The sequence below is a fragment of the Pelecanus crispus genome, chromosome 9, assembly GCF_030463565.1.
Source record: "Pelecanus crispus isolate bPelCri1 chromosome 9, bPelCri1.pri, whole genome shotgun sequence".
In the NCBI taxonomy this organism is placed as follows: domain Eukaryota; kingdom Metazoa; phylum Chordata; class Aves; order Pelecaniformes; family Pelecanidae; genus Pelecanus; species Pelecanus crispus.
The window spans coordinates 5,369,268-5,396,195 of record NC_134651.1 but is presented as its reverse complement, the minus strand read 5'-3'; the positions used below and the strand labels follow the sequence as shown (position 1 = coordinate 5,396,195).

The window sequence follows — 26,928 nt, the reverse complement described above, 5'->3', positions numbered from 1 at the left end:
TAGCTATACAGAACTAAAGTTACAACTTTTGTCTAAATTTGAATACAAAAACTGTCTACCAAGTCCAGACTATAATACACTAAGGGTAATAAGCAACAGCAGTACACTAAGGAGCTCCATTTTTCCTTCTGTGCAACAGAACTAAACAATTCAAGGAGGCAGGGCTAGACATGTTCAAATGCTCTTTCTCCTAGGGAGCATAACCAGCCTCCACAGAGAACATCCATCACTTCACAGTTTGACCTGCGTGATTTTCACCAGCAGTATAGAAAAAGTGAACAATGTGTCAAATTTTGGAAGTTCTGCTTGCATGAATAACTTTGTGAGCAATATCTATGCTGTTTTGAAGTGAATGTATGCCAGAGAAGCCTATAACTAAAACCAAAGTTCAGCCAATACGCATTTGTTTCCATAGAATTCAAAAGACAAAACTCCTATTGACTGAGAAGAAACCCACTTATTATCCAAAAGTTTGCATTTATGATCCGTTTCGAAGGAGCTCCTCCCTTCTTTTCTCCTATTCTCTCTTACCTTTTCAATAACTTCTGTTCTTTTTTATATTGTGCACAATGAGGGAAGAAATAATTATATGCCTCTCTGGTGACAACTGGTCCTTCTCCTCCTGCAAATGGAAACAGCAAGTAATTCCCCTGCTAATATTTACTTGTGGTATGTGTCATTCTCCTCTCTGTCAGTTTTTTCTCAATAAAATGTTAGGGAATAAAAAGGATTATGTTGTTCCTTCAGACATTTATTTATGAACAGAACATTTTTAGACACTTAATTTTAAGGGTTTGGGGTTTTTTTTTTAAACTTTGAGAAAGATCATTCCAGATCACTGACGTGAGAGACTGCAAACCTTAGGTTAAAGTAGAACAACTGCTTTGGGGGAGAAAAATATGTCCACACGAATTACATTACTATTCAACTATTTTACTTCAGTCACATACATAGCTATTCTACACTGACTAGTCTCAAATATTCATGCGATCAGACTTTATTGGCATCAACAATTATGGAAGGTGAATAGCAGAGTCGCATGCAGGAGCATTCATAAAAGCAACATTTTAGAATCACGTGTGGGAGAGTTCACATAAAGTCTACCACAGTTATCTTGTAGAATCAAATCCACTAGGCTTAATTTGTTCCATTAACTTTGACGAGAGAGCATATCGCAGTCTGTTTACTACTTTTACAGGAACAGGAAGAGATCACATTGTCCAGATGTAGTTCTTCAACTCTATAAATTATCATCAAGGTTTGCCATTTGCATTATTCAGAGCTGCACACATTCCGCTCCTGTCTCATTGATCAAGTCTGGACTGTAAAAAAATGACGAATAATGGATTTGCAAGGTTTTTTGCTTTACAATTCACTAGAACAAGAAATGGTTGTTGACATGTACACAATTTTATTTTAAGGACACGGCAATCACAATGACAGAAACAGAACCATTACTTTAATACTGTAAGCCTTCCTCTGGAAACTGACTTGCACACACTTAGATCTGAAAGCATTTTAAACAATATCTTGGGGGGAAAACACAGCAAACCTTAAATATATTAACTTCAAACATTATGTGCTTATCTCCTCTTTTTGGTAGCTGGTGGCAGTTAAAGCTCTTCAAAGTCATGGCCACTTGTATTCATTGCTTCAGGGTGCATTACCCTTCCCATGAATAACACAGTACCTGTGGAAAAAGTGGGAAGGGAGGAAGGGAAGGAAAGATGTCAGAACCAAAAAGGAAAAGTTGAGGTTATGACGAATACCGATAATAAGTCCTAGAGCATGTGGTGCACAATTTTTATAGGAAAGTATGTCTCAGAGAACTTGGTAGCTGTGAAAGGCAACGGATCAACAGCCCTAGAGAAGTGGACCTCTTTGTATCCAGAACCAATACAGTACAGAGAAGAACAGTGAAATCCTCTGCGTTTCAGTGCCTCTGCTTATCCAGAAATCAATACAAAGGTTCACTCTCATTTCAATGATTCTGATGAAGGCCCATGAAGTACTGCCGCTGATGTCAAGTGGTTATATGACACAGTACTGGTTTCTAGGCTGGGGGGCTCCAAAGGTGGCAGCTAACCTTAACTGAAGTGTGAACACCTAATCAGAGTAACCTTCATGACCACTTCTGACCCTCACACGCCTGAGCTGCTGGACAATGTTCCTCACAGAATTGAAAGCGAGCCCTAGAAGCCACCACACCAATCAGTTAACGATTATTAATAGACAGATACTTTTGAGTTCACAGATTTACTCTACATTAGAGCATGCAACCCACTACAAGGAATTCTTTATATGAACATGGCTCCCCTACGCTATTTAATCACCATTTATACCTTTACCATTTTATACATTTCTATCTAACCTGTTTAAACACAGTAATCAATCATGAGCACTTAGGGTATTCTTGAGAATAAGGGTAACCATCACAGAATTTTTTTCCAAAAGGTTTCTAGCCTTAGATTTCTAGATTAGTAACGAGCTTTCAGGTTTTAACTATAGTTGTTGGCAATTCCTCTTTCTACACGCAACATCAATGCCCATACAACATTAAGAACTGCCCCAAGGCTACCAAGCTCTACTCTGTTCCGATTTAAACTTTTCTTTTGGGGGAGATTTTTGTATATCGAGTAGGGAAGAGGGCAGATACCCTCCCCCAGACACATTTTTGCCTAATTATATGTCTTCAATAGCAAGGACGCTCAACATAGTTTTGGTCAAAAAAAACCCCTAAGAGTTGGTATCATGCCTTGCACACAAATGACCCCACCTAGCTAGATTGTAAGTATTACTGCAATTTAAATGGTTTAATAAACATCGATACCTACGATGGGGATCTCAAATACAGAAAAAAATCTGTCAAACTGAACCTACCTGAGTTTGCTGGTAGAACATGTAAGACACCACAACATGCATACCCATATGATAGTCTGTTTTGTCACCCAGTCACATCAAGACAAATTACAAATACGAAGCTAAGGAATTACTTAATCATTGCCCATTTTGCTGGTGAGTACTGTTCTCATCCCTTGCCTGCCACAGAACACTTCAAGAGCACAACAGAATTATTCATAGCTGTAATATCTGTCCATTATGCAAATAATTTGGTACCAGGAACATATCTCACTGGTCTTACTACAGCCAAGCTCTTAACGGAGTACAATGATTATGGATATTCAGGGCACTAATGCTGTGTTCTCTGAAGAGAAATGGTGAATTTTTCTTCCCCAGGGTTTTTAATCATGTAATTGTGAATATTTTTAAGAATTATGTCAGATTTTGGTGTCTTTCTTGGAGAAACATTAAGGGGACATAGAAAAGGTCAGTCTTTCAATATTAGCTATTTTAAGACAAATTAAGGAAAATTCATAACAAGGCCAGTTCACTGATGAAAATATGCAATTTTCTTTTGTACACTTGATGATGTACTGTGAAAAATGTGAAAGAATCTGCAACATTCTCACCTGTTCTTCTGTTTCTGAGCAAAAAGAAAAAGGGATGATCAACTATAACTTGAGGATACAGCACTGCCATTCTGCTAATGGCAATCATTCCTAAAGGAAAAAGAACATAGGCAACTTGTTAAATATCACTGCACATTCTCCTGCTCTTCATGAGAGATACTTGTGAAACTCACGAGCAGACACAAGTCCCACACTCTCAGCACTAAGCATCACCAAGAAATAGGATGAAAAAATATAACTGAAAATGAGAGGGACCTACAGAGTAATTGCATGCCTGTTTACGCTTTAAGAATGATTAACAATGGAGAGTGGCACAATTTCCCAGGCTGAGGGAGCAGCTTATAAATTTTAAGATCCAGAACCTCAAGAGGAGTTATTACCCCTGCTCACTTGTAGAAAGATAATGTATTACGGTTAGACAGCACTGCTGACCTGTTTTAAACAGCTCCAAGCCTGCAGCTGATAGTAAAAGGTAACCCTTAATAACTAGGGAATATGCAACAACTAAATGGGCTGATCTTGCAGCTTTTAGCTTGAGTCTTTAAATAATGCAGAGCTTGAAAGTGAAATTAACTGGGAATCAAGCAGAATTTGGCTCTGTGTTATTTTTATTTGGAGATGCATGGATTTCTCCAATACATTATTATTATTATTATTATTTCCCAGTGTTTCATTTACTTTTACATTTTCACTGCACTGTTAATAAAGACTCATGCATGACAGTAACTCTGTCCATACTAATGTTACAATTCAACCCTGTTACTGATATTCATGACCAGGGAAGTCATTCTTCCTTGCCTCAAAGACTGGTACAAGTAGCAGCAATTAGAAATCACCTAATGATACCTATTGGCAACTAATGTAATTTATCTTCAGGAAGAGCATGTGATAACCAAGTAAACCAAACACATGGCCATCTAGCATTAATAGGGGCCAGCTATGTTTTTGCATTTAGGACTTCCCATCTTGCATCTCTGTATGCGAGCTTATTAAAATGCAATTGCAACAACTCTCAATTCCTTCTAACTATTCTGGATCAAATGCCTCTGACCATCTCAATTAGCAGATCAAAAGTTACAAATGCTGAAGTAAAGAAAACACAAATTGCAGTCTGTACCCTCCTGACAATCAGAAGCAAAATAAGGAAGATGAGGTTTCCCAAAGGATGCTCAAAATTCTTTGGGAAAACACACCATGTTAAAAAAGCGCTAACACTTTTCATTTCCAGGATTCTCTTCTGAAAAGCAGTACCCTTGCTATGCTGTGTCTTCACGCTATATGCTATTTAGCTTTCCTGGCTGTACAGCAAGTCAGTTTTAAAAAATTAATTAACACAGAATAACCAGACATTTGATTTAGTTCTGCTTTTCAGTCAGGTACCTGAGGCAGCAGCAGCTTCTGATCCTTCCTCATTAACTTCTAGAAATGCCTTGTGAAATGCCTTTGCAAGGTAAAGTTCTTTGTTATCTGGAGAGGAAAAGGAAACACACTTCAAGTGGCTCAATAGTAAGATTGAAGTATTTAAAAAAAAACCCCAAACTGCCAAAAAACCCCAACACTATTATCCACCTTCTATACCAAGTAGGGAAGGATAAGAGCTTTGTGCATAGGAATTGCATTAAAATACTTTCTGCCAATGCCTTTAATAGCATCATTTACCTCGCTTAAATTTGTAGTGCTCTTCTACGCTATGAGTATTAAAATAGCTTGGCATTGGCTAGAGCACCAGTACACCAGACAGAGTAAAAGACAATCCTTGAACACAAGATTTTAAATGCAACCACTGGGAAAAAGGATTATGACATTATATGGCAACTACTTATACATAAAGAATTTTATTTCCACATTAGGTGCAATATAGACTTCCTCAAGGAAAATCAGGCATTTTCTTTCTTCTTGTCATTGTATTTAAAAGAAACTGAAGATAAATATTTATTGCAAAAACCACCATGGAACTAGGATTTTTCAGCCTTGTTTGTTTTCTGTCCTTCTTTGTCAGTATTTTAATTTCAGTCCAAGCCTACTCCTGCTTAAGTCAGTGGATGTTTCATTAGTTTTCTTCAGTGGCTAAATGATCAGACCTGTTGGAATACTCAGCACCTTGCAGGAAGCACACATGTAACACCATTTAATCTGTTTGACTAAGTTTCATCAGAAAGACATAACAAGGATTAGATACACATTTATTGTACCTGCATAAGATCCACAGTAATGACAGAGCACAACCGGCAGGTAAGAAAGGAATAAAAGTTTTCTCAATAGGGAGATACACAGCTATGAAATTCTGATCTAACCACCCAGTGAGACAGCTATACCATTTTTCATTTCTGAACCCTCACAAAACGTTCAACACCAAAACTCTAGCTGAAGGCTGACTAAGGAGGGAAAGTTTGGGACTATTCATCTAATTGTTACCCATTTATTTTGGCTCTCGCAATGATAGCCACTAGTTCTAATCTAATGCAAGCTAAAACCAGAAGAGACAGCAATATAAAATGCCTCTCCCCAGCAGATCTCGTCACTGCTACATACACTTAGAACTGAAGCAAACCTCCTAGTTCAGCTGCTTAACTTAAATCTCACCAACAAAAGCCCCAAATCATTCCTTTGGGATTGTGTGCAGTAAAACATATACTAGATTGCTAACTCTTGTACTAGTTCTCGGCTTCAGTTGCAAGCCTTCAGTAATGCTATCTTGAAAGCTGGGATAAAGTTTCCGCCGTATTACTTTAAAGCATGGGACATGCAGCATCTGCTTGTCTTGAACACTAAGCACAATTCTCACAGCTTTTGTCTCCTTAACTGTTAACAGAAAGGCCACCTGAAAACACAATGTGGTTGCATTCCAACATCACCTTTAAGCCTCAAGCATTACCTGCAAAAAATAAATCACAAGCTAACTAAATACTACAGTCAAGTGTTAAATAGTCATCTGCTAAAGTTTCCATTCCATTATGGACCCTTTAAGACTCAAGTTTTCAAAAAAATGTTTTAGAACAAACACTGGATGTGCAAGAACATTTACATAGGTGATAACGGATAGATACCCAAGGCAAAAAGGGTGCCAGATCCACGCACATCAGTAATTCCTGTTGTGCATGTCTCACGTTAGGCGTGTGCTGCCTTTGTAGACACGTCAGTTAAGATTCTTGGTAAGTTTATTGGTCAGTTCTGCAAACTCTACCTTCCAGGCAGCTGTATTTTGCTGTCCTTGCTTGAGACCATTTCAAAGCTCTATTAAGCATTTAAGCTATACAGCACATACCAAAGGAAAACAATAACTTTGCAGCCTTTATAGAAAAATGCTGGTTTGGGGTTTCTTATCTTAAACCCAAATAAATTTTTAGGTCTAATAACAGACAAAGAACTGCCCACTTAGCCTAATCATGTATTTTGATCACGTTTGGGTTTTTTTTTTTTATTACAGTACTTAAGCCTGCTCCTGTGACCTGCAATATTCACAGCAATACTCCATATTTTCATCCTGAATGGTTTCTTTTGCATACTGTGGTGATGCTTATGGTACACCAAGGTACATTTCTGGTCAGAACACTTAGGACCTCAGAAGATTGGTCTCCATCTGATGAGCTTATAGACCCTAATTCAGACAGCGTAAACATTGCTAACATTTACCATCAGGTATAATAGTAGGCCTACTTGTAAATGTATTCAGGATTTGAGTATTAAAAAAACCCCAAACAATATTTTGTTAAGTTGGCAGGAATACAAGAAGTGCACTGCAGATGAGACCAGCATGTCCAATTAGTCTAGGACACTGCTCCAGCTACAGTAGTACCGTTGCTTCAGAACAAGATATAAGAAGCCTTACAGATGAAAACTAACTCTCAAAAGAAAAAGATCCTCTCAGCCAGCATGTGCCTTATACCCTAAACCAAGTTTCTGATCCACAGAAAATATAGAACAGCTTTATTCAATGTAGTACAGATAGTTTTGATTGCTCTGAAGCATTTTTTTTTTTTTTAATCCTACCAATCTCATGACCTCAAGGAATACCCAGCAAAGATCTCTGGTTAAGTTTTCCATAAGAGAAGTACTTTCTATTTGGTTTCAATTTGTTGCCTTTCACTTCATTGGACATCTTTGTCCTTGGATGGTGAAAAGAGCAACTCCACATCCCAATTTACTTCCATCTCTTTATATTGCCATGATCACATCCCTCTCATTCACCTCTCCCTGAAGTGAATGAATCTGTGTTCATATGGAAGCATAACGTTGTCACCTAGTGTTCAGGCATTCTTCTCTTTGCTCTGTTTTATGACTGTCAAATCACTGACTGCAATACTTCAATATCATACAGATCTTGTCATTATTACACATATTTCCTTTATGGCTTTCACTGTGGATAAGTTGGGGCTTACCTGAGTATCCACTATCATGTCATTTTTCTCTAGCAGTGTCTCTGAACCTGGATTTTCACAGGAACCAACATGATTTGATTGTTAGCATCTCAGATAAGTCCCATGGAGATTTGGTATCAAAGTTTAAGCTTTCTGCAGGACCCTAGACCAGATACCCATTAATGTGTGGGAGTAGTCAGAGGCTTACTCCTAATGTACATGACTCTTAGCATCACATTTCATTTGTCATTACACTCCATATGCTTGCAGACTCCTACTCAGAGCTGCCAACTGGTTGCTCTGCAAGTCTCATTTCAAAAAAAATGCAGGTTTATTGGCTTTTCTTGCTTAGGTTGTCCCAGAAAAATTACACCTACCTCAGTCAAGACTTTGAAGAACAATTTACTGGACTGGTGCTCTTCTAACTACTTTATATTGTGAATGTAAGTCATTAAGATTACTTCACTGCTTACTGAAATGCAGGTCACCTCGAGGTTAAAAGCAGTTGCCATTAAGGCGTTATACAACAGTAAGAAATATTATGATCATGAAAAGGAAGGAGAATTTTAGTATTGAAATTAGTTCAAGGGTAAGTCCTAAGTGGTGTCAAAATACTCAAGTAGCAAGTTTACACGCTGTGTAAATTATCCCAAATACCAGAAGTTGTTTCAAGATTATTTTGAACACCTGATAGAACTGGAGATGCCAGTAAAACCTGTCAGTCTTTTGCTGAAAGTGAGAGTCAGAAAAAAAGTGCAACTAGACAGTCAAATAGGAATGCCCTCCTATTCACCTGTGTTAATTGACAAAGAACTTAATTTCTGCAACAGAGTAGCATTTAAAATGTGCATCCGGATTAATACTTTCTCTTTGGTTGCTCACAATCCTAGCATTCTGGAAGGTAAAGCTGCTTTGTCTACTTCCATTTTTGAGATTGAGTGAAAAAAGCAAAAAAATTCTAAATATTGAAAAATAAGTCTCTAATCCTACAATTTGATTTATATCCATTAAGCCCACATAGAGTTTCACTGAACTCAACAATCTGTGCCTGGATCTGATCACAGGATTAGGGCCGTTGTTGAAATTGCAGGCGGCTTTCCTTGACAATCATCCAAAGGCAAGAGCAACAAGAGAGGGGGAGGAGAGTATTTTTAAATGCAACAGAATTTCTCAAAAATGTCCTTAGATTTTTTTTTAATTATTTGTATCTTCCTAAATTAAAAGCCCAGACAAACATTTTGTTCAAATATCTGCAGTTAAGGTTTCATGAAGTGCTAAATTTTCCAGAGGGCTGACACTGAGATGCATGTAAACTTCTGGCTTCAACTTCCCTGGTACTTGACATACTATTCAGGTATTTGCAAAAGCAAGCTTTCAACATTTTTCTTCACAATTTTTTTTTCCCCCCTTCCTCCTCCCTCCCCATTTTACATTGTGAAAATTAGAAATAGGAAACATATTCTGTATTTTAATTACTTAAAATTTCATCTCCATAGCATCAACAGCAGGGTTTTCATTAAAGATGTTACTTCAAAAACATTTTCTTATACTTAATTTATGAATGACCTTTTCATCACCTGGTGGCACACACCCTTTTGGGTGAAAAGCAAGAATGTTACAGTAAAACTCATGAATTTTCTCTATACACTGCTCTACATTACTTAATAAACAAGTTAATCTTTAAATGGCAGAGGAGTATGGTATTTTGATTTTGTATAGTACAATTGCCAAAAATATAAAACTTTAAACAAGTCATTAGTCGCATGGATTAAAACACAAGCAAGTTCCAACCCTTTTGCTAACCTCTTGACTACAGAATTAGTCCCCGATATATAGGTCAATTTTACATGAAATAAGAGCCAAACGCTGCCTTTGTGGTTCAATCTCCCCTATGTATTTTCCATTCTCCTCAGTACTTTTCCTCAAGTAAATACTTTTCTATATATAGCCCAGAAATTATTGGAAAGCTTACTTTTCTTTGGAGTGCCAGAGAAATTGAAGGTGTTATTCTGAAGAAAAACGGTACTTTTTTTAAAGAAGGATTTTTCATTTATTCAAATTTTTTTTCACATTACCTAACTCCAGCTTTTCCCACAATTTCACTGGAAGAGTGAAAGTGGCAAAGGAGTGGAATAAGCTACATGACACACTATAAACAGTATTTCAAACTTAGCAAAAGTGAAAAGGCTACGAAAATCACAAACATTTCTGCTGTAAATTTTAGAGGATGGTTCACATTTGTTACCACTATTTGGAATAAGCCACACAGGTGTGATTGCTTCCAGAGACAGACAATTAAGAACAGTTATTTCCCATCAGCTAAGGATCTAGCTGGCTGATTAGGCAGTAACCCATAGAGCAGAAACACACACAGGGAGCAGTATATAAGCATAAATTACAAGAACATTGACAGCAATCTCACACTGGCACATGCTTTTAGAAAGAGAACAACTGGGTTTGCCAAAATTCAGGTCTAGCCAGACCACGCTAAATACACTGCTTGCGTGGCTGCTTTTGTTACGCCAAAATGAAACAGCTTCTCAGGCAAAGATGACTCAACTACCTTTTGTGCCACTTCAATACCTTTTAGGAAAGGTATTTAAAAGCATAAATATATCATTTCCACCGGAATTTCTAAATGTACTGCATAGTTCAACTTCTGAAAATGAAGCGTTGACAACATACTGAAATAGGCAAGCAGCATATGTGACTAAATTGCTTTTATCTCGGAACTCTTTCTTTCCTGTGCTGTTTCTATACAGCAGGTATCTGGGGAGATGACTAATTGTACAACAGCTTAATGCTCTTAATGCTGTGAACAAATAGCCTCTGGAGATAAAAGATGATAACCCCCTTGTTGTGCGAATCCCATTTGCCATCAAGGCATTGAAAACATATACTGCTCTAATGTGGGTCTGCCTCTTATATAGCATCACACTTTCTCTACATTTCTAATGAAATCCAATTCTGAAATACTCAGGGTGAACTTTCCCAGGCCAAAAATTCCCCACCCCACACACATACCCTGATGGATTTCTCCCCTGCCCCACCTGCTCCTACAGTAAGCAAACTCTCACATTATGCAGAAATCCCAAAGGATCCAAAAATTGCTGGCAGGTTTGGGGTTTCCCCCCCCATAAAACCACTTTGAAGAGCATGTTGGTTATCTTTAGGTGATTTTATTGCTTCCTCATATACCTTGAGAGACAACACAAGAACCTCTTACCAGACATCGCAGTGAGGTCAGCACTACTGCTGAACAGCTCCGTAATTCCCAGACCTCTCCAGACATCCTTCAGATCAATTTCCTGTTCTACTGTGAACCTGGAGAATGCAACAGAAAATTACAAAGAGCCCAGAATGGAAGTACTATTTATTGTTATTAGAAGGTTAAAATTTCTAGGTAATGACAATTGAAACACCGAGGTAAACAACGTAAAGTAGGAGATTCGGCACTGGTAGTATAGCATAGTGACACCTTCTACAAAAAAAGCTTACAAACAAATTAGTTTACTTTCACAGGTGGGATTTTTTTTCTTAACGCAGAAGCAATCAGAAGTATGCTAATGGAATGTACAGTCCCTGACCATAAAACCTCAGTGCAAAATGATGCAGTAGCTAATGTAAATGCTTACTTTTTATACAAAAGGTTTACTATAAAAACGGAATTTAATTGTATACATACTAGAACAGAATATCAAATAAGGCAAAGGACAGCGCAAACTTCATAGACAGCCGTTGGCAAAGAAGGAGTAAGAAAGATATTCCATTTTTATTTAGACAGTATAAGCAAAGACCAGGAGTTACGACCATGAATATAAAGCATTTCTGACTCAACTTCTAATTACTCTGGTGGCAAAATTTTAATTGGGTTTTGATTGCGAGTAAGGAACAGGGAAAACAAATAGTTGTTAGCACAAATGCACATGTGAGTACAACCTGGCAGGATTTCAGGGCTAGCTTGCAAAGCTATGTTCTAAGCTATGTTACTATGCTGGAAGAACAAATTGAGATTAGTCCTGAGGGCAAGATTTTGGGCAAAAGCTTGTTGTCTTTACAAAGACTTCTTTTCAAACATTATAGAAGTTATGCCTGGTGTCAGTAAGACAAAAAAAAAAAAAAGACTCAAGTCCTTTATGTATGGCCAGAAACAGACTGGACAGCTGGAGAAACAAAGAAATACATCAGAATAATAATAAGAATGGCAGCCCCAACCAGAAAATACCAGAAGTCTACAGACAAACACAAGAGACCAAAGAGAAATGTTTGTTATGGGTGAGTTAGGGGTTCTCTGTAGAATGACCAAACAAATTATTAGTGATTTAAATTATGCCAACAGTGACTGGTTATAACTGTACAACAGAAAATATATAGTCCAAAAGGTGGTGTTACAGTTTCTCCAGCAAGCCATTCAGTCCGAAACAACTCTGCAATTACACTGCAGTCCTTAGTGAAGGGTCTTACCTGTGCTAGAACCAAAAATAAAATAGAATGTTTTTCTGTGCAATTTCTTGTAATAATTCTTTTTCAGGACTAAACTTCCTCAACTACATGTTCTTTTCAGAGGAAAGGACAGGCCAGAACTCTGAGCAAAGAACAGCTGATGAAGAGCTGAGATGTACGATACATTGGCACGTACAAGCCCTGGCAGCTTGAACAAGAATAATCTGGATATCAAAAGACAACTGGGTAAGGGTCAAGTGGATCTTCCTCACTTACAACATTTACACAGAATGAGAAAAATCCAATATACAATCTACATTCTTAATGAACTTAGAAATGCCATAAGAAGCCAAAAATCTGTGATGGAATAGACATTAGTCATTACCCAGAGAAGAATTTTATGCAAGTTAAAATAAGATCTGGAGATAGTTCAGGATCGATAAATCACTGGCGGCACCGCAAGTCCAGATGAATTCCAGGATATGCCTGGAACAAAACCACACGAACTGATTCTTGCGATTTTATTTTTTTAGCAGTTCTCAAAAGAATCAGAAGAGACCAACAACATGTGCCGGAGGAAGCTTATGGTGCTCTGGCATATTCTGCATCAGTCAGTGTGGGAGCATTTAAAAAAACAAAAACAAAAAAACCACCAAAACACAAAGATGGCATTATCTTTATGAATGAGATGTAGGTACACAGATGAGATGACCTGAAAACAGCCAACAGGATTGTAGGAAAGGGCAATGTGTCCTGTTAGCTTTCTTCTTCAAGAGGAATCATCACTCACCTTCCTCTTAGAAAGCTGTGGACACTTGCACTGGTCAGCAGGGAGCTCACAAGACCTTCTGCACAATTTTAGCTTTAAGCAAGTTGCTCATTCATTCAAATTTCCCACTGGTTTACAGGCTCCAACCCTACAGACTAGTTTTACCCCCACTACACACTTGTAATGTAAGTCCAAATCTATTTTAAAGACTTCAGTAAAAACCCTAAGAAAGATTAATTAAGACTTGATTCCTGATTCCAGAGTTAACTAGGGTTAAACACTACGGAGGTTCTGTCTGTGCACATTGAATAAATCCAGAAATAGTTCCTCCTATATTAAAACTATACTACAACGTTTTGAAAAACACATCCAACCGTACCTACCTTACAAACATTCAGAAAAGGCAAATTAATGTTAAAGTGCATTTTATAAAAATTTCAGAGTGGTGTATTTTCCCTTTTTTTTTTTTTTTTTGCTTTTATTTCACCACAATTAGTATTAAATATATCAAGCTTTCAAGATAATTTAGCTAGTAAGTAGCAATTTCAAATGAGTAAAGAGTATCAGGATAGGACACTAGCAAGAAAAGTCTGCATGAAAACCAAAATTTGCTGTCACAAATAAGAAAAATAACTGCAAAAAAGCATTTTTTCCAACTGCAGAGAATCCCTATAAGATATAAATGGAAATCAGGCAGGTTTAAGTCTGTGGACCACTAGACAGAGAACACACTTATCTGCTAAGCAATGAATTGTAACCCAGAAAGCAAGCATGACAAAAGATGCTCTTGCATACTAATCAAGGAAGAGGTGTGGGAGACGCTCTTGGGCAGGAAAAAAAACCCACAAAACCCCACCCCAAAAAAGTAAAGCCCCAGCTGAATATGCATCTGAAAAAAGAAAATGCAAACAAGTTGATTGGTTATATTGCTGAAGAATACCTATAGGAACAATAGTAGCAGTCACTTAATTCCTGGATAGAGGCTATACCCCTGACTAAAACCTCTGGAAAGGCAAATACTGAACAGGTGGATGCGTGAAGGTCTCTACACTACCTATAAGAGTGAGTTCCTGCTTTTTATGACAAATAAAGTAGACCAAAAGTATCACATCTGCTGTATAAATACCAAGCCATCCCTTCACAAAAATAAAATCGATTACTTCCCTTCTCCTCTTTTAATTTTGTCATATGGTAAAAACTCACTCTGAACCACTATTCAAAATAGCATCTCCCCTCCTGTCTCACATGCCCTGAAGAGCAGCGAGAGCTACAGATAAGCTATTCTTAATGATATTTCAAATATTTTGGCTGACATCAGAACTAGCCTCTTTTGAAAAATAATAGTGCTGCTTTACACTTTGAAATACAATTTCAGGCTATGTAAACCGACATAAACATTCAGTACGAGTTATCCTCCAGTCATATTTGGATTTCTTTGCATTCCTTATAGACAGTGATGTAGGTATTCAAAATCAAAGCTGACAACCTAGAACATAGAAGAGACATTCAATCTCATTTCCCAAGCCAGACATTTGCTGTACCTCCAGACTTTGGAAATGCTGAGCTACGTGATACTAGCCCTGACACATGGGTATTTGCAGTCTTTGTCGCATATAATGAACCAGATGGTCATATTTTTTTCCACAATCTCTTAGGTGCTTCTGGTGCTAAAAATACTATGAAAAAACAACTTCAACACTTCAGTATCAGAAGTCATGGAATAGTTGCAAGTGGGAGCATTAAAAACCACAAAGGGAAGTCTGAGAAAGCTCAGACACTAAAGAAAAAAAGATGAGGTATTTTCACCACAGGACCAGAACAGAAACAGAAAGACTGGTCCGTTGAGTCAAGAGGAGAGCTTCTGTACTTAAGCAGTTCTAGAAGGTTCATCAACACACATGTTCATAGGCATACACTTCTACAGACCACCTTAAAAAGCACTGGGCAGAAAGATATTAATAAGGGATAGAGACTCTGCCTATCAGCTGTTAGCCAAAGTCAAGGAAAAGTGAAGACGCGAGTTTGCTCTATATTTAATTTTTACAGTGTTCATTTGTAAAGTCTCTCTACTTCCTACATGTAAGAGGCAGTCTGAAAAGCTGAACAAATACACTTCCCTTGATTTCCACTGTCTTTGGATCTCACCCACATGAAAAGAAGAACAGAACGAGACACTTAGAAAGTAGAATTAGACTGAGAAACTAACAAACAGTTCTCTGGAGAGTTTAGCAGAGAATGATGATGTTTTCATGAAATTTAAAACTTACACAAGCATTAGATTAAAACAATGCATTTATGTCATCGACAGTCTCCTCAGTTATGTATCTGAACCTTTAGGTTTTGGGTAGAGCATTAACTTTAACATACCATAGCAGGCCATCTTTCTTCCATTTTACAGACTTTCAAGACAAAAAAAAGATGGCTTCATCTTGTATGATGCTGTCCAACCCTTCTGAAATGCTGAATTTTTCATGAAGTCCTTAGACGCTCAGGATCCACAGAATCAAGGATTAGGGTACACTTCCTAGTTATACAACAGAAGTGAACTAGAGCCTAGTGTGATTTATCCCAAAGACTGTAATTTCAAAAATTCGTAATAGTTCTGAACAAGCAAAAGCAAGAAATTCCAGGTTTTCAGATTGGTTCTAATACATTACATTCTGCAGAACAAAAAGCAAAGGAATGGCTCCATTGCTTGACATCAACAATATTCTTGCTTGGAGGACAGGTCCTTGGGATCCCGAGTCACTATTTTAAGCTAGCAAGCAGCCTATAATACAAAGCTGCCAGCTGATATCAATTCCAACATTTCGGTTGGAATTTCAGCTAGGTTGTCCTGAGGTGCTAGAACTAGCTTGCATGATTTAACGGCCTGAAAACAAACAAGCAAGCAACAAAAAACCCCCACTAACAGCAAAAACAACCCCCCCCCCCCCCCCCATACTGCTGCTCTGATCAGGTGAAGCAAGGCAGGTTATGGTTCTTTCTCTGGCAAAGCCCTTCTATCCAGGGCTAAATATGGACTGCAGAAGTTGGCTAAGGGTGTATTTCAGTGGGACAATTTTATGCCTCTTCCGTGACCATATCTCAAGAACAATCAGCACTGGCCTAATCCTCATGAAAAGGGGACTCAAGAGAGCATGTTAAGAAAATGAGAGATTGTCTGGGTTTTTTTTGTTTGGGGTTGGTTTTGGTTTTTTGGTTGTGGGTTTGGTGTTTTTTTTTTTTTTTTTTTTTTTTGAGAGAGAGAAAAGAACCCTCAGCTAAAGAAACTTGTCATTTCAACACTGTCTAAGGCATTTTTAAGATATTTTAAATGTACAAAAAAAAGCAAGAAGGTCATTATAGAGAGCCAGGCATACTGGAAACAATCCTTAAGAGGAGATCTGCAGACTGTAGCGCTGTTATTAGGTGCCAGTTCCTCCTATGCTCTTCAAAGAATTTATGTTAGAGACAGCTTTGTAAATTAGATTCATGGCCTGTTTCACTCTTGTGCAAAAAGTGGATTAAAATGTTGATCACTTTAGTCTGGGTTAAGCTGGAAACAATGATTTGAAAATGAAAATGAGGAAGTATAATTTAACAGTTCTGTACAAATGTCTCCTTTGCTATTAAGAGGAATAATACACAATTTCATTTGCACACAGATAATACAGACAGAAATTGGAAAGTTGTGATTAACTCTGCTTTGGCTAGTCATTCAGGTTCTATTACAAATGTATAAGTTTAAAAAATGTTCACTTTATAATTGGATAGTATCTTTCAGGATATAAAAATTTAATTTTATTCCACTGCTGCTTTCAGTTTCTCAGTGGACAGAGCCTGCAGGCCACATTTCATAACATGCCTTTCTGAGTCAGAGCATAAAATATTTATGAAGTGTTTATTTAGAGCATTGATAAAATCCTGCAGATCACCTCTGAATCCCTAATGGAAATCCAACACCTTGGGACATGCAATTAATCTTTGGAATTTTTTGTAAGGAAAAGTGCAGTATCAACACATGGAATTTCAAGCTCATGACGGCTATCTTTTATAATCTGAAAATGCTGAAGGTAATCAGCACCTGGTTGTACCTGCTTTGCCTTTGTATAGCCTTAATTCACAAATGTCTACCAAGTTCTCTGAGGTTCTTAGATAAGAGCGACAGGCATGACAAGTAGCCTGAGGATGGAAGAAATAAGGATGTTATATGACCACACAAAACCTAAGCCTCAAACTCATGTCTGAGAACCTGGCTACAGAGAATCCTGGAGTCTCTGCTTCTGGTTAAAAGCAAACAAAACCCAAAACTACCTCCATTAACTTAATTCAAGCCATAAACATAATTAATATGTTTTCAATGACATTCATGTATTTAACTTTAGATACCTAAGCTTCTTAAATTTGGAAGCTAGTTTTCAAAGATTCCCTACATAATCAATGGACAGAGACTTCTGTTGTGAATCTCGCACTCTAAAAATTCTTTGAGAGATGTCCAACTTCAGCACCTGATGCACAGGCTGTGAAATGCTCCAGTTATAAAAGGAAAGCTTAAGGGATGGAAGAATCCTCATATCTCTTACTTGTCATTAACATCTAGGTAAGGTTTGCCTAAAGCCAGCAGGACAAATAGCCTAGGAGAACCCCCCCTTCCCCTGCACCTTAGTAGAGTGTTAACACTAAAGCTCCTGGGACCTGAAGCTCCAAGAAACAAACAACAACAACAACAAAAAAAATCACAGGAATAGCATACAGTAGGTTCAGTTTGTATAAAACCTGCAATGCAGCTCTTTGCTGCTCTCCCTGCTTCTTCAAAGGAAATGCTACTTAAAAAAGAAAGGAACTCTTACTAGGGGGCAGAGAAAAATAGCCCCAAAATGCAGCTGCTCCCTCGCGACTCTGACTCCAAGTGTAATAGCTTTAAAGAGAAGCAGAATTCCATCTCGAGTTGGAATCAGGGCACACTGACAGCACCAGTCCACCTCAACTTAATTTATCCTGCCTACCCTTGTTTTATTGTGCTCAGCTGCACTTAGCTTCCTGAAAGTGGTCTTTGCTTGGAAAGCAAGCTGATAAACTGCACGGATTCTTGCCTGCTCTTTACACAAAATACAACAAACCCAAATCTCCAAGTGACCGGAAAAACAAAGAACTATTTTAATGATGAAAAGGATTCACTATAGTTTATTTTTCCTGCTGCCATGTACCAGCTGCACAGTGCCACAAAAGTAGAATAAGCAGAAGTGATCCACATCAAACTTGTGCCATATTGTTATATAAACACTTCAGTGAAATCATTATGAATCTCTTGAAGGACATCATGATCCAACTATACATTATTAGTGACATTTAGTAGTAAACAACTCAGTAAGTGTAGGGCAAGGATGAAAAATATTTGAAGGTAGATGAAATAGAATTCTAGGAAAGATAACTAAGTGGTATATGTGAGCAAATATGCCACTGAGCACACACAACTTATGTCTACGAATGAACTAATAGAAGTTTCATCCCTTCCGGTAGTAACGTCTTGTTATTCTATTGCTCTTCTAAGGAAAAAGAAACCAGCACTTATTACAACTGAGAAAAAAGACGAAAGACACGAATTGACTGGAATTACCTCTCAACACTCAACCATTTGTGTCTACACAGACACACACCATTAGAACTTTTTAAATTAGCAGCACATAGATATCTAATTAGGACCTAAATGAAACATTTTAGCCTTTCTTAATTCAGACTTGCAATATTTCTATGGCTCCCATCTAAATGGAACTTATCCATAATGAGTTCTGCAATACTCATTCAGAGTGGATATATTCCTGATGATGAAATTCTTCTTTCTGGAGCTTACACATGAAAGGGATGCAAATGCAGTGCTCGTCTGTTGCTCAACCAACCATCATTCTGCACTGCATGCCCCTGGGCTTTCTTGTCAAAGCATCCTTCCCGTGGGTGCTACATAACCGCAGACTTGATCAAGATGTTCAAGTTTTACCTACTCTGCTACTCCAATCAATTTGAATGCAGTCTTTCCCCTTCTACTGACAGGGGAGCATATTCTCACCTTGGTAAATACACTTCCACTTTCTGCTTCTTTACAGAATTAGCCCATTCATTAATCAACGAGGCTTTGACCAGTGGTTCCAACGTGACCAGTGGAACTTCCTGTCTGGAAAGAACGATCATCATACTAATCTCATCTCCCTCATACGGTATTTCCAGAACTTGATAGATACCTCCTGCTTCATTGGAGCCATCACTGAACTCTCCTATGAAAGAAAAACAACAACAACAAAAAGCTATTAGAAATATTTTCTTTTGGGTTTTTTTTACTGGAGATAGGGGAAAACCAGAAGGTTAATACTAGGCAGTATTTATTAGATATTAGAGACAAAAATTACCCTCTTTATTCTATTCTGTATAAAATTTATATTAGTTTCTTCATCATATGATTTGAGGCTTACGTCTGCTTTCTTAAAGAAAACAAGCTTATGCAATCACAGAGTTTGTAGATTACCACACTTCTGAACCTATTATCTAACTTCAGTTGATTAGACAGAAGTCTAAAAGTTGTTAAGACTGCCAAGACTTTCATGGAAATGGGCACAAGTATTTTTTTATTCAGGAGAGGTAATTTCTCAATGATGAGACCTAGTGAAACACTGCCAATTCTAGACACTGCAGAACCCACTTGGAGTTCAAGCTCAAGATAAAACCAATCATTACTTCTGCTGTTCAAAGAACCCCTATTTTACCTTTCTAAGGATATCACAACAGCAATGAGCAAACACTATTCATTTTAATATTTAGCACAGTACAAGAAAAACATTTTAGTGAGAAGCAGGACTAGCTCAATAATTGTAAAGAGGTTAGATATAATGGATAAACATTCTGAAATCCACCATGTGGCACCAAACACATACCTAAAAAAAGGTAATTAAGAAAGAGGCCTTTATAAGTGTTGCTATCTTGTTATAATACACAAGCACACTCATTACAAAAAGACATCAGAGTCCCTTCATTGGGCAAACGCCTCATTTAAAATTCTAGGTGAAAGAACAGACAACAATACAAGTGAGTATTACTGCAACAAATCTATTAAGGGAAGACTTATTAGCTTTAAATTGCTAAAGCTCCAACTCACCATAGTAAAACTCTCCCTGCTGGTACATCATTGGAATCTGCACTTCACTTTCATCATCTTTAGTGAAAGAAAAAGTTCTGGTATTTTCAGGTCTGAACTGTGATTTCCAATTGCCTTTAAAGTAGATCGCGTTGATGAGAGCCAAATGAGTTAGAGCACCAAAATCTCTTGAAGACACAAAATCTTTGATCATATCTAAGAAGAAAACCAACTGTCAGTCTGCATGTCAAATTGAGCATTAAATCAAAACTTAAGACAGCTTGAAAAATGCAAAAAAATAAAAAGCTGTGCTAACATGTAATTTCCAATTCAGAGGTTTCATTAAATCTCAAATTAAACTGCCAGTGTTTTGTAAACCTAAATCACAGTGTAGGTGCATAAACCCTTCCATCGAGCACATGTTAGTCAACTGTTTCTTGATCACTACTTAAATATAACCCACAATGAAATCAAGCGGAAAAGGGGTCACATAAGGCATGTTTACACTGGTGCTGTAATACGATTCAGCACTATCCTCTTAAGGTCAGACCTTCTACAAACTTTGGCTCCAACCCAACGAAGCGCTTAAATGGATGCTTAATTTAAAGTGTATAAGTATACCCACTGGAAATTCACCTGGGCCAAATTCTGAAGGAAGCATTCAGTTTCTAATCAAGTAATATCCAACAGACTTCCAAGTACAGACTAATCATAAAAAACCCCATAAATTTCCTAGCATTTGTTCCACTGACATTAGCTCTTGAAAAGCGAAAGAGAAAAAAATATCTAGCATCTGCTCTATTCATGGGAGGTATGTCAGCTGAGCATGGCAGCTGCTTTGCTCCTACTCCTCAATAAGTCATTTGCATCAGAAAACAGTCTGTTACCTGCTTTAGCTCATCTTAAATGGCTTGCTTTTCAGCAAAATAATTTTGAGTTTGTTAAATTTGGTGCACTGACCAGATTTGTCACTGTTCTTGAAGAATTACAGCCTACTTCAGATAGCTTTCTTGCTCACTTCTATTTTTAACTGACATTGCAATGCAAGGTGTTAAAATAAACACATTCCTCAGTCTGATTATTACTTCTTAACCCATGGTTTAAAATACAGATTAATTCTGCTTTCTGGAGCATAAGACACTAACTGGTGTGAAATTTGTGTATCGTAGGGCAGTATTTCTGGGTTGCCGTTCGTAGTTCATTTATTTTATCTAGAAAATTCTTAGAATTGAGGTTTGACCCATACTGCCATACTCACTCTTCATGGTCGGGGGAGGAATAAAAAAAAAAAAAAGGAAAAAAATAAGAAGGAATACACTTCCAGTTTTTCCATTTCTGATTGGTACATCATATTCCCTTGGATTTTCCAGCCCCATCTTGTTAATACGCTAATGTACATTAAGAATTTTTGTGGCCAGAGAAAACTTTGACAGTTATGTTTTTTGCTCTGAGCCTCCCATCATGCTTAACATGCTGGAATTGGAAACCTGCCTGCCTTGTACCCCTTTCCTAACGAGAAAATGAGCCTCCTCCGTCAGAGCTGGCAGGCAGGAGAGAATGAGATCTAGTGGTCAGAGACCAGGCTGAGGGACTGTTACTATCGCAACCTAATGCTGAGAGACCCACAGCTGCCTTTGTTAGCTCTGCACAGCTCCTTCCAGGGCAATGGTTATGAGCTCGGTCAGCACATGTGGCAGGTATTAAGCAGGAGAACTTGTTCTTTCTAAAAGAGCATTTTACTTTGCCTTCAGACAGACACCACGTTTCTCTGAAAACACTCTGCAATCTGCTGCATCACTTACATTCCTTCTATTTCTGTAGCTTGAGATAAAGGGTAGAATTTAGTATGAATATAATAGCTGCCATTTTTCCCTTGGAAAAAACCAGATAATTTCCAAAATGGAATAACAGTATTAAATGAAGTGTTTTTCCACTTTGGTGCCATACATTTCCATAAAGCATTATGGATTCTTAAATGCTCAGACTACACGGTGATGTGTTAATTCCTTACAGGGGATCCCGATACCTTCAAATTTATAATGATGTGACTGATGTTAGAGCCAGATCCCTGTTGAATTACTCTTAAAATATCAACCTCCAGAGTGTGCCAGATGAACTAGAATGAGATTATGCTTTGATCCCTACAATGGGGGACAAACTTCACTCCCATACCTTGAGACTCTGCATGTATTCAGAAAATGTCACATCTTTGGGATTCCACAAGCGAAGCAAGCACTGCATCATGCAGATCTGAATGTGCATATTTACATCGGTAATTTTGTGCTTACTCCCCTGCTGCAAATTTTTATTGTGAAACTCTGTTGACAGTCTTCCTAAGACCAACTACTTTCTCAACATCCTATCTAGTTTTCTCACATTGGAAAAGACTAAATTACAGGGTCTGACTTTGTGGTTCAAAATCATCTTTTATATTCTTTGGTATTCTGTTTCTCAGTACCTTCTAACTATGAGTTCCTCAGAGAGCTAGTGATACTCCACACATCCAAAGCATAGGCCAATAACCCCTCTGTAGACAACTTTTCTGCAGTTAGCAACGGTACTTATCTATTTTTTTTTCTTTTTGTAATTTAATACCAAAATGAGTTTTAAAATACTGTTAAAATGCCTACCATTAAAACATTGTCTTTCAATAAATTTTACAGGTACTTTAAGATAGTAAGACAAGGGAAAAATATTCAGACAGATACTACCATATGATTAGCAGTGGTTAATATTACTTAAGACAGATCATCCCTGCACGGGGTGGGGGGAGATTTCACAAAGAGCTGACACTAGAATTCTTTTCATGGGAGGAGATACTTTAGTTTCAAATGGAACAGATAAAAGCCAAGGCAACAAGTCAACAACATTGTATAACTTTGGAAACACAAACACTTACTGCAGGAAGTATATAAAAGAATCACGTGGACTTACTGTTTGTATGATTCTCCACCCACTTATTGATGTGGGTAGCTACAGCTGCACTTTGGCTGAAATCTACATTCTCTACTTCAGCTTTAAAGTATTTTTTCACCAACTGCAGAAATTTGTCACTGATATGAAACCCATTCTGCACATAGAGAGAGTTAGCAATATTCAGAACATAATGACTTTCTTCAGTAGTTGCCATATCAGAAAGGTCCTTCAAGAAAGTAAACTCTTCACCTGAGGAAAGAAAAACAGATTCAGTGTTTCAGAAAACGAAGTTATTCCATGTTTTTTTCTGCTGGAAATTCAGAAAGACATTTTCCGAAAGAAAAAAAAAAAACCCAAAACAAACCAACAAACTTCCCCTCCCCCCCAATAAAACTGTTTCTAAACCTACACACACCTTCTGAAAGAACAATCTACAAGGCAGAAGAAATCATTTAGAGCTTATTTCTTCTATTATCTATAATTAGCGTAATTAACAAGACATTTGGATCTCATCACAGACAAAGCTATCAATAGTAATCCTTTCAACACTAAAAGGGTAATTAAAAGAAATTATTCCTGTAAGTCACACTTTTATGTCTTGCCACCACAAATCCTTATCAGAATTTTCGTTACATCCTAAAAGCCAGTTGTTTAAGGAAAAACAAACTTCAAGTTTTGAAGCTAAGGACTTCCCCATAGACTTCTCTCTGCAAAAAACAGGTCTAGAATTTTCCAGGATCCTGCGTGGGGTAGCACAGAATCATTTGCTTGGATAATGAAGAATCCTGAGTAGGATTAGAAGTAGTCTGCTTTAAGACAGGAAGCTTGTAGTCTTGCATTATCTACCCGAAGCTGAAGTTTGTAATTTAAAAAAAAAAAAAACCTTAAAAATTGAATGCAATGATATACTCCAAGCAGAAATCATTGGAGTACTTTCACCGAATACCACTCATATGCAAGAACAGCGAATGGCCCAGCTCAAATCAACTGCGTAACTTCTTCAATTATAGCTAAGGGATAATTTATCCATGTTTTCGAGACAAACTGTGGAACTAAGTATGTGCTGTAGTCTCCGGAGAGAGGCATCATCTGTGCAGCGGTACCATTGAACACATCTTGAACACTGTATTCAGAAATTCCTCCCCAAGATCCTTTCACCAAAGACCTAAAGACCAGTACATTATATGAATAAGAGATTTCATTCAGGTTTCAAACCAATTACTTTGACATCAAAACTCATAGAAATTGCCTCTTCAGAGTCATTTTTTGCCATTCACTCATCCCCTCCATTTGCAGTCATATTGCAGTTGCTTGCACTAGCAGAGTGTGCTTGCACTCCACAGCACAGCACTCCATCCAGACGCATGACTTAGCTCATGCCATACTGCAAACAGGACAGTGTGGTAGTGCTGTTCTCTGCTACAGAAACGAATCCTGCTTCTCAGAAAGGCTGATGGGAACACGCGGTGTATCGTGCTGAAACAGCCAAGATGCTTGTATTTCCGAAATTACCTTGTATATCTGCATGCAACATTATGCAATGCAGACAGAACATTAGCAACATAGAATTAGGGTAAGGAACCTACAGGTTCTACCTACAAGAACCAAACAAGTTGTGTCAAAGTGAGAGACATTTCCAGTTAAAATAGTAATATTTTCATACTTTCTTATAAGCAATATTACTAAAACTACTGCTTTCCTTTTCCAAGTTTCACTATAATCCCCCAAAATGATGTTCCTAAAAATCTTCTTATAACTCTGAGGCAAAGCCATGCTTATTTTGCAGGTGGAAAGCAAGAGCAACAGTTAACTGCAATTGCTTAAGATTCAGGTGTTGAAGCCAGGATTGTATGTTAGCATCTCGAGCTTATGCAGAATCCACTGAAGCATGCTTCAGCATGCTCAGGCCATCAAACAGGATGCTAAGAAGCCTACTGATATATAACCCACAGACATGACCAGGCCACTTCTATCGTTGTTCAGGCATTGCCATTTGTTTCTTGAAGACAAAAAGCCCCATAGTAGAACATGACTGAAAGGCCTTACCATTTTTTAAGCTGTCAAAACCCAAGGAATGTCGAATTTCTTTCAAAGTGGTTCCATGGGCTCCAAGCTCTACCATTCCCATGGCTATTGCAATGCTCAGGGGAGAGAAAAGAATATTCTCATCTTCTCTTGCAGCTCGCAGCTGATTGTAAACATTCACAGAAAGCTCAGCAATGGTTTCATCAGGAAAATTTGTCTTGAAGGCTTTGCTTTGCAAAACAAGCAAAGACAACAGTCCAAGGAAATACATCTCTCGAGATTCTAAGATCTGCAAGAAAATTTTAGAGAAAATAAGTTAACCTTGTTTAAGTAATAAAAGATTCAACTCGAGAGAAAAAAGAATAGTAAACTTTTAGTCTTAAATCTGTTTGTGGGAAAAAAAGCTAGTTATGGAGTTCAATGCACAATTCAGTTATTTGGAGGAGAAACTAGTAACGATCTATTTTCAAAAAAAAAAAAACCTATTTCATTATGTGACTATGCTTTTGAAATCTTTCAGCAATAGATTAACAAAACACGACTTCTACAGAAAAAGACCTCAAGGACATAGCAACAACGCCTTTCCTACTCTTACTTCTTAATTTTGCTGTTGTCATTGTTAAGCAATGCTGATCTGGAATTAGTATATATTTCTGTATTTCTTCACCAAGGAGACCTGCAAATCCACATTTCTTTCATTTGACCTTCCAGTAAGATGTGACTTAGTTCAGTCACTCTAAGCCCCAAACTGGTCAAACTATTTCAAGCAGGGTAAGAGAGCTTGCTGACACTGGTGACAAACAAAACGTACCATGATGTTGCTCAGTTGCAAAACACATGGCAAGCAGCCAAAAAGTCTTTGAGAGAAAATAAATCATGCCTTGGTAACCAAACGAAATCCCTTTTGTTAGTAAATAATGGTGAAGTTAGGTGGTTATGCTGGCTAAGAGACAACACCTCCTCAGAGATCTTTAGAAGATAAAGTTTTGCATACACCAGTGAGAAAGATCCAACAGGGGAAACAAGAAAGTAAACTAAATAGAAAAAAGGGGTTAGCACTAATGCTTTTGACTAATCCATCCTCCAAGCTCTGCTAAACTGCTTCAGTAAGCAACAGTTCTCACTCCATCCCAATTTAGCTCATCACACAACTACCGATATTAAAATTCCAGCTCCTGGAGCAGCGTACGTATGTCTCCATCCTTCCATTTTTCCTTTAAACTTCATGCTCCGTTGGCATATGACCCACTACTGCCAAGTGTCTTGGGTCAGAAACACCAAGCCAACAGAACTTGCATTTCAGTTCCTTCTCTTTGCCATTTTCGGTACCTCTAACCCATAATGAAGCAAAGATCCCTGAAGCAGTAGGTTAGACAGTACAAGACTAAAAGCGTTAGTCCAGAAGTGTTTACATGTTGTTGTGCCAGTCTGCAGGGCTTGTCAGCATGGGACAAATTTGTGTGAATGTGCTATTCTGTTGCTCAACTGAAGTCAATTTGCATGCAGCCAGCCCAAGTGCTTCTGCCTTATGCTTCCCAGCTCTCCTGTGCCTGCCGTTACCATGGGTTTCTATATACCTGACACAGAGACCCTTAGTAAGCTTTATATTATGCATTTCATCTTCAAAGGACTATGCAGCATTATCTAATTAACTCGCACAACACTGGATGATACATAATTTAAGCATTATTACTCAGATTCTGTAGCTGAGAAAATATAAAAAGCAACAGGGTACATAGACGTGCCTTGGCAGCAACTGATGCAGTCACTAGTTAAGATTCCTCCTGTCCCCTAGCCACAGATCAGCCTTTTGTTTATTTTTTCACTGAGAAAATTAAACAG

General features: G+C 37.8%; 1 protein-coding gene across 2 annotated transcripts; it reads right to left on the bottom strand.

Moving 5' to 3' along the window:
* Nucleotides 1–261: 261 nt before the first annotated feature.
* SERPINI1 (serpin family I member 1) lies at nt 262–25,370 on the bottom strand. 2 transcript variants are annotated; one of them, XM_009490728.2, is made up of 8 exons: nt 25,108–25,370; nt 23,080–23,310; nt 20,167–20,361; nt 19,087–19,291; nt 11,055–11,152; nt 4,851–4,937; nt 3,471–3,560; nt 262–1,690 (listed from the first exon to the last, which is right to left on the bottom strand). In XM_009490728.2, the coding sequence occupies exons 1-8, from the start codon at nt 25,355–25,357 to the stop codon at nt 1,614–1,616; spliced, it is 1,233 nt and encodes a 410-aa protein (XP_009489003.2). In that variant the 5' UTR covers nt 25,358–25,370; the 3' UTR covers nt 262–1,613. The 2 variants fall into 2 exon arrangements, with proteins under 2 accessions (XP_009489003.2, XP_075572417.1); XM_075716302.1 differs by lacking the exons at nt 3,471–3,560; nt 4,851–4,937.
* Between the last annotated feature and the right edge of the window lie 1,558 nt (nt 25,371–26,928).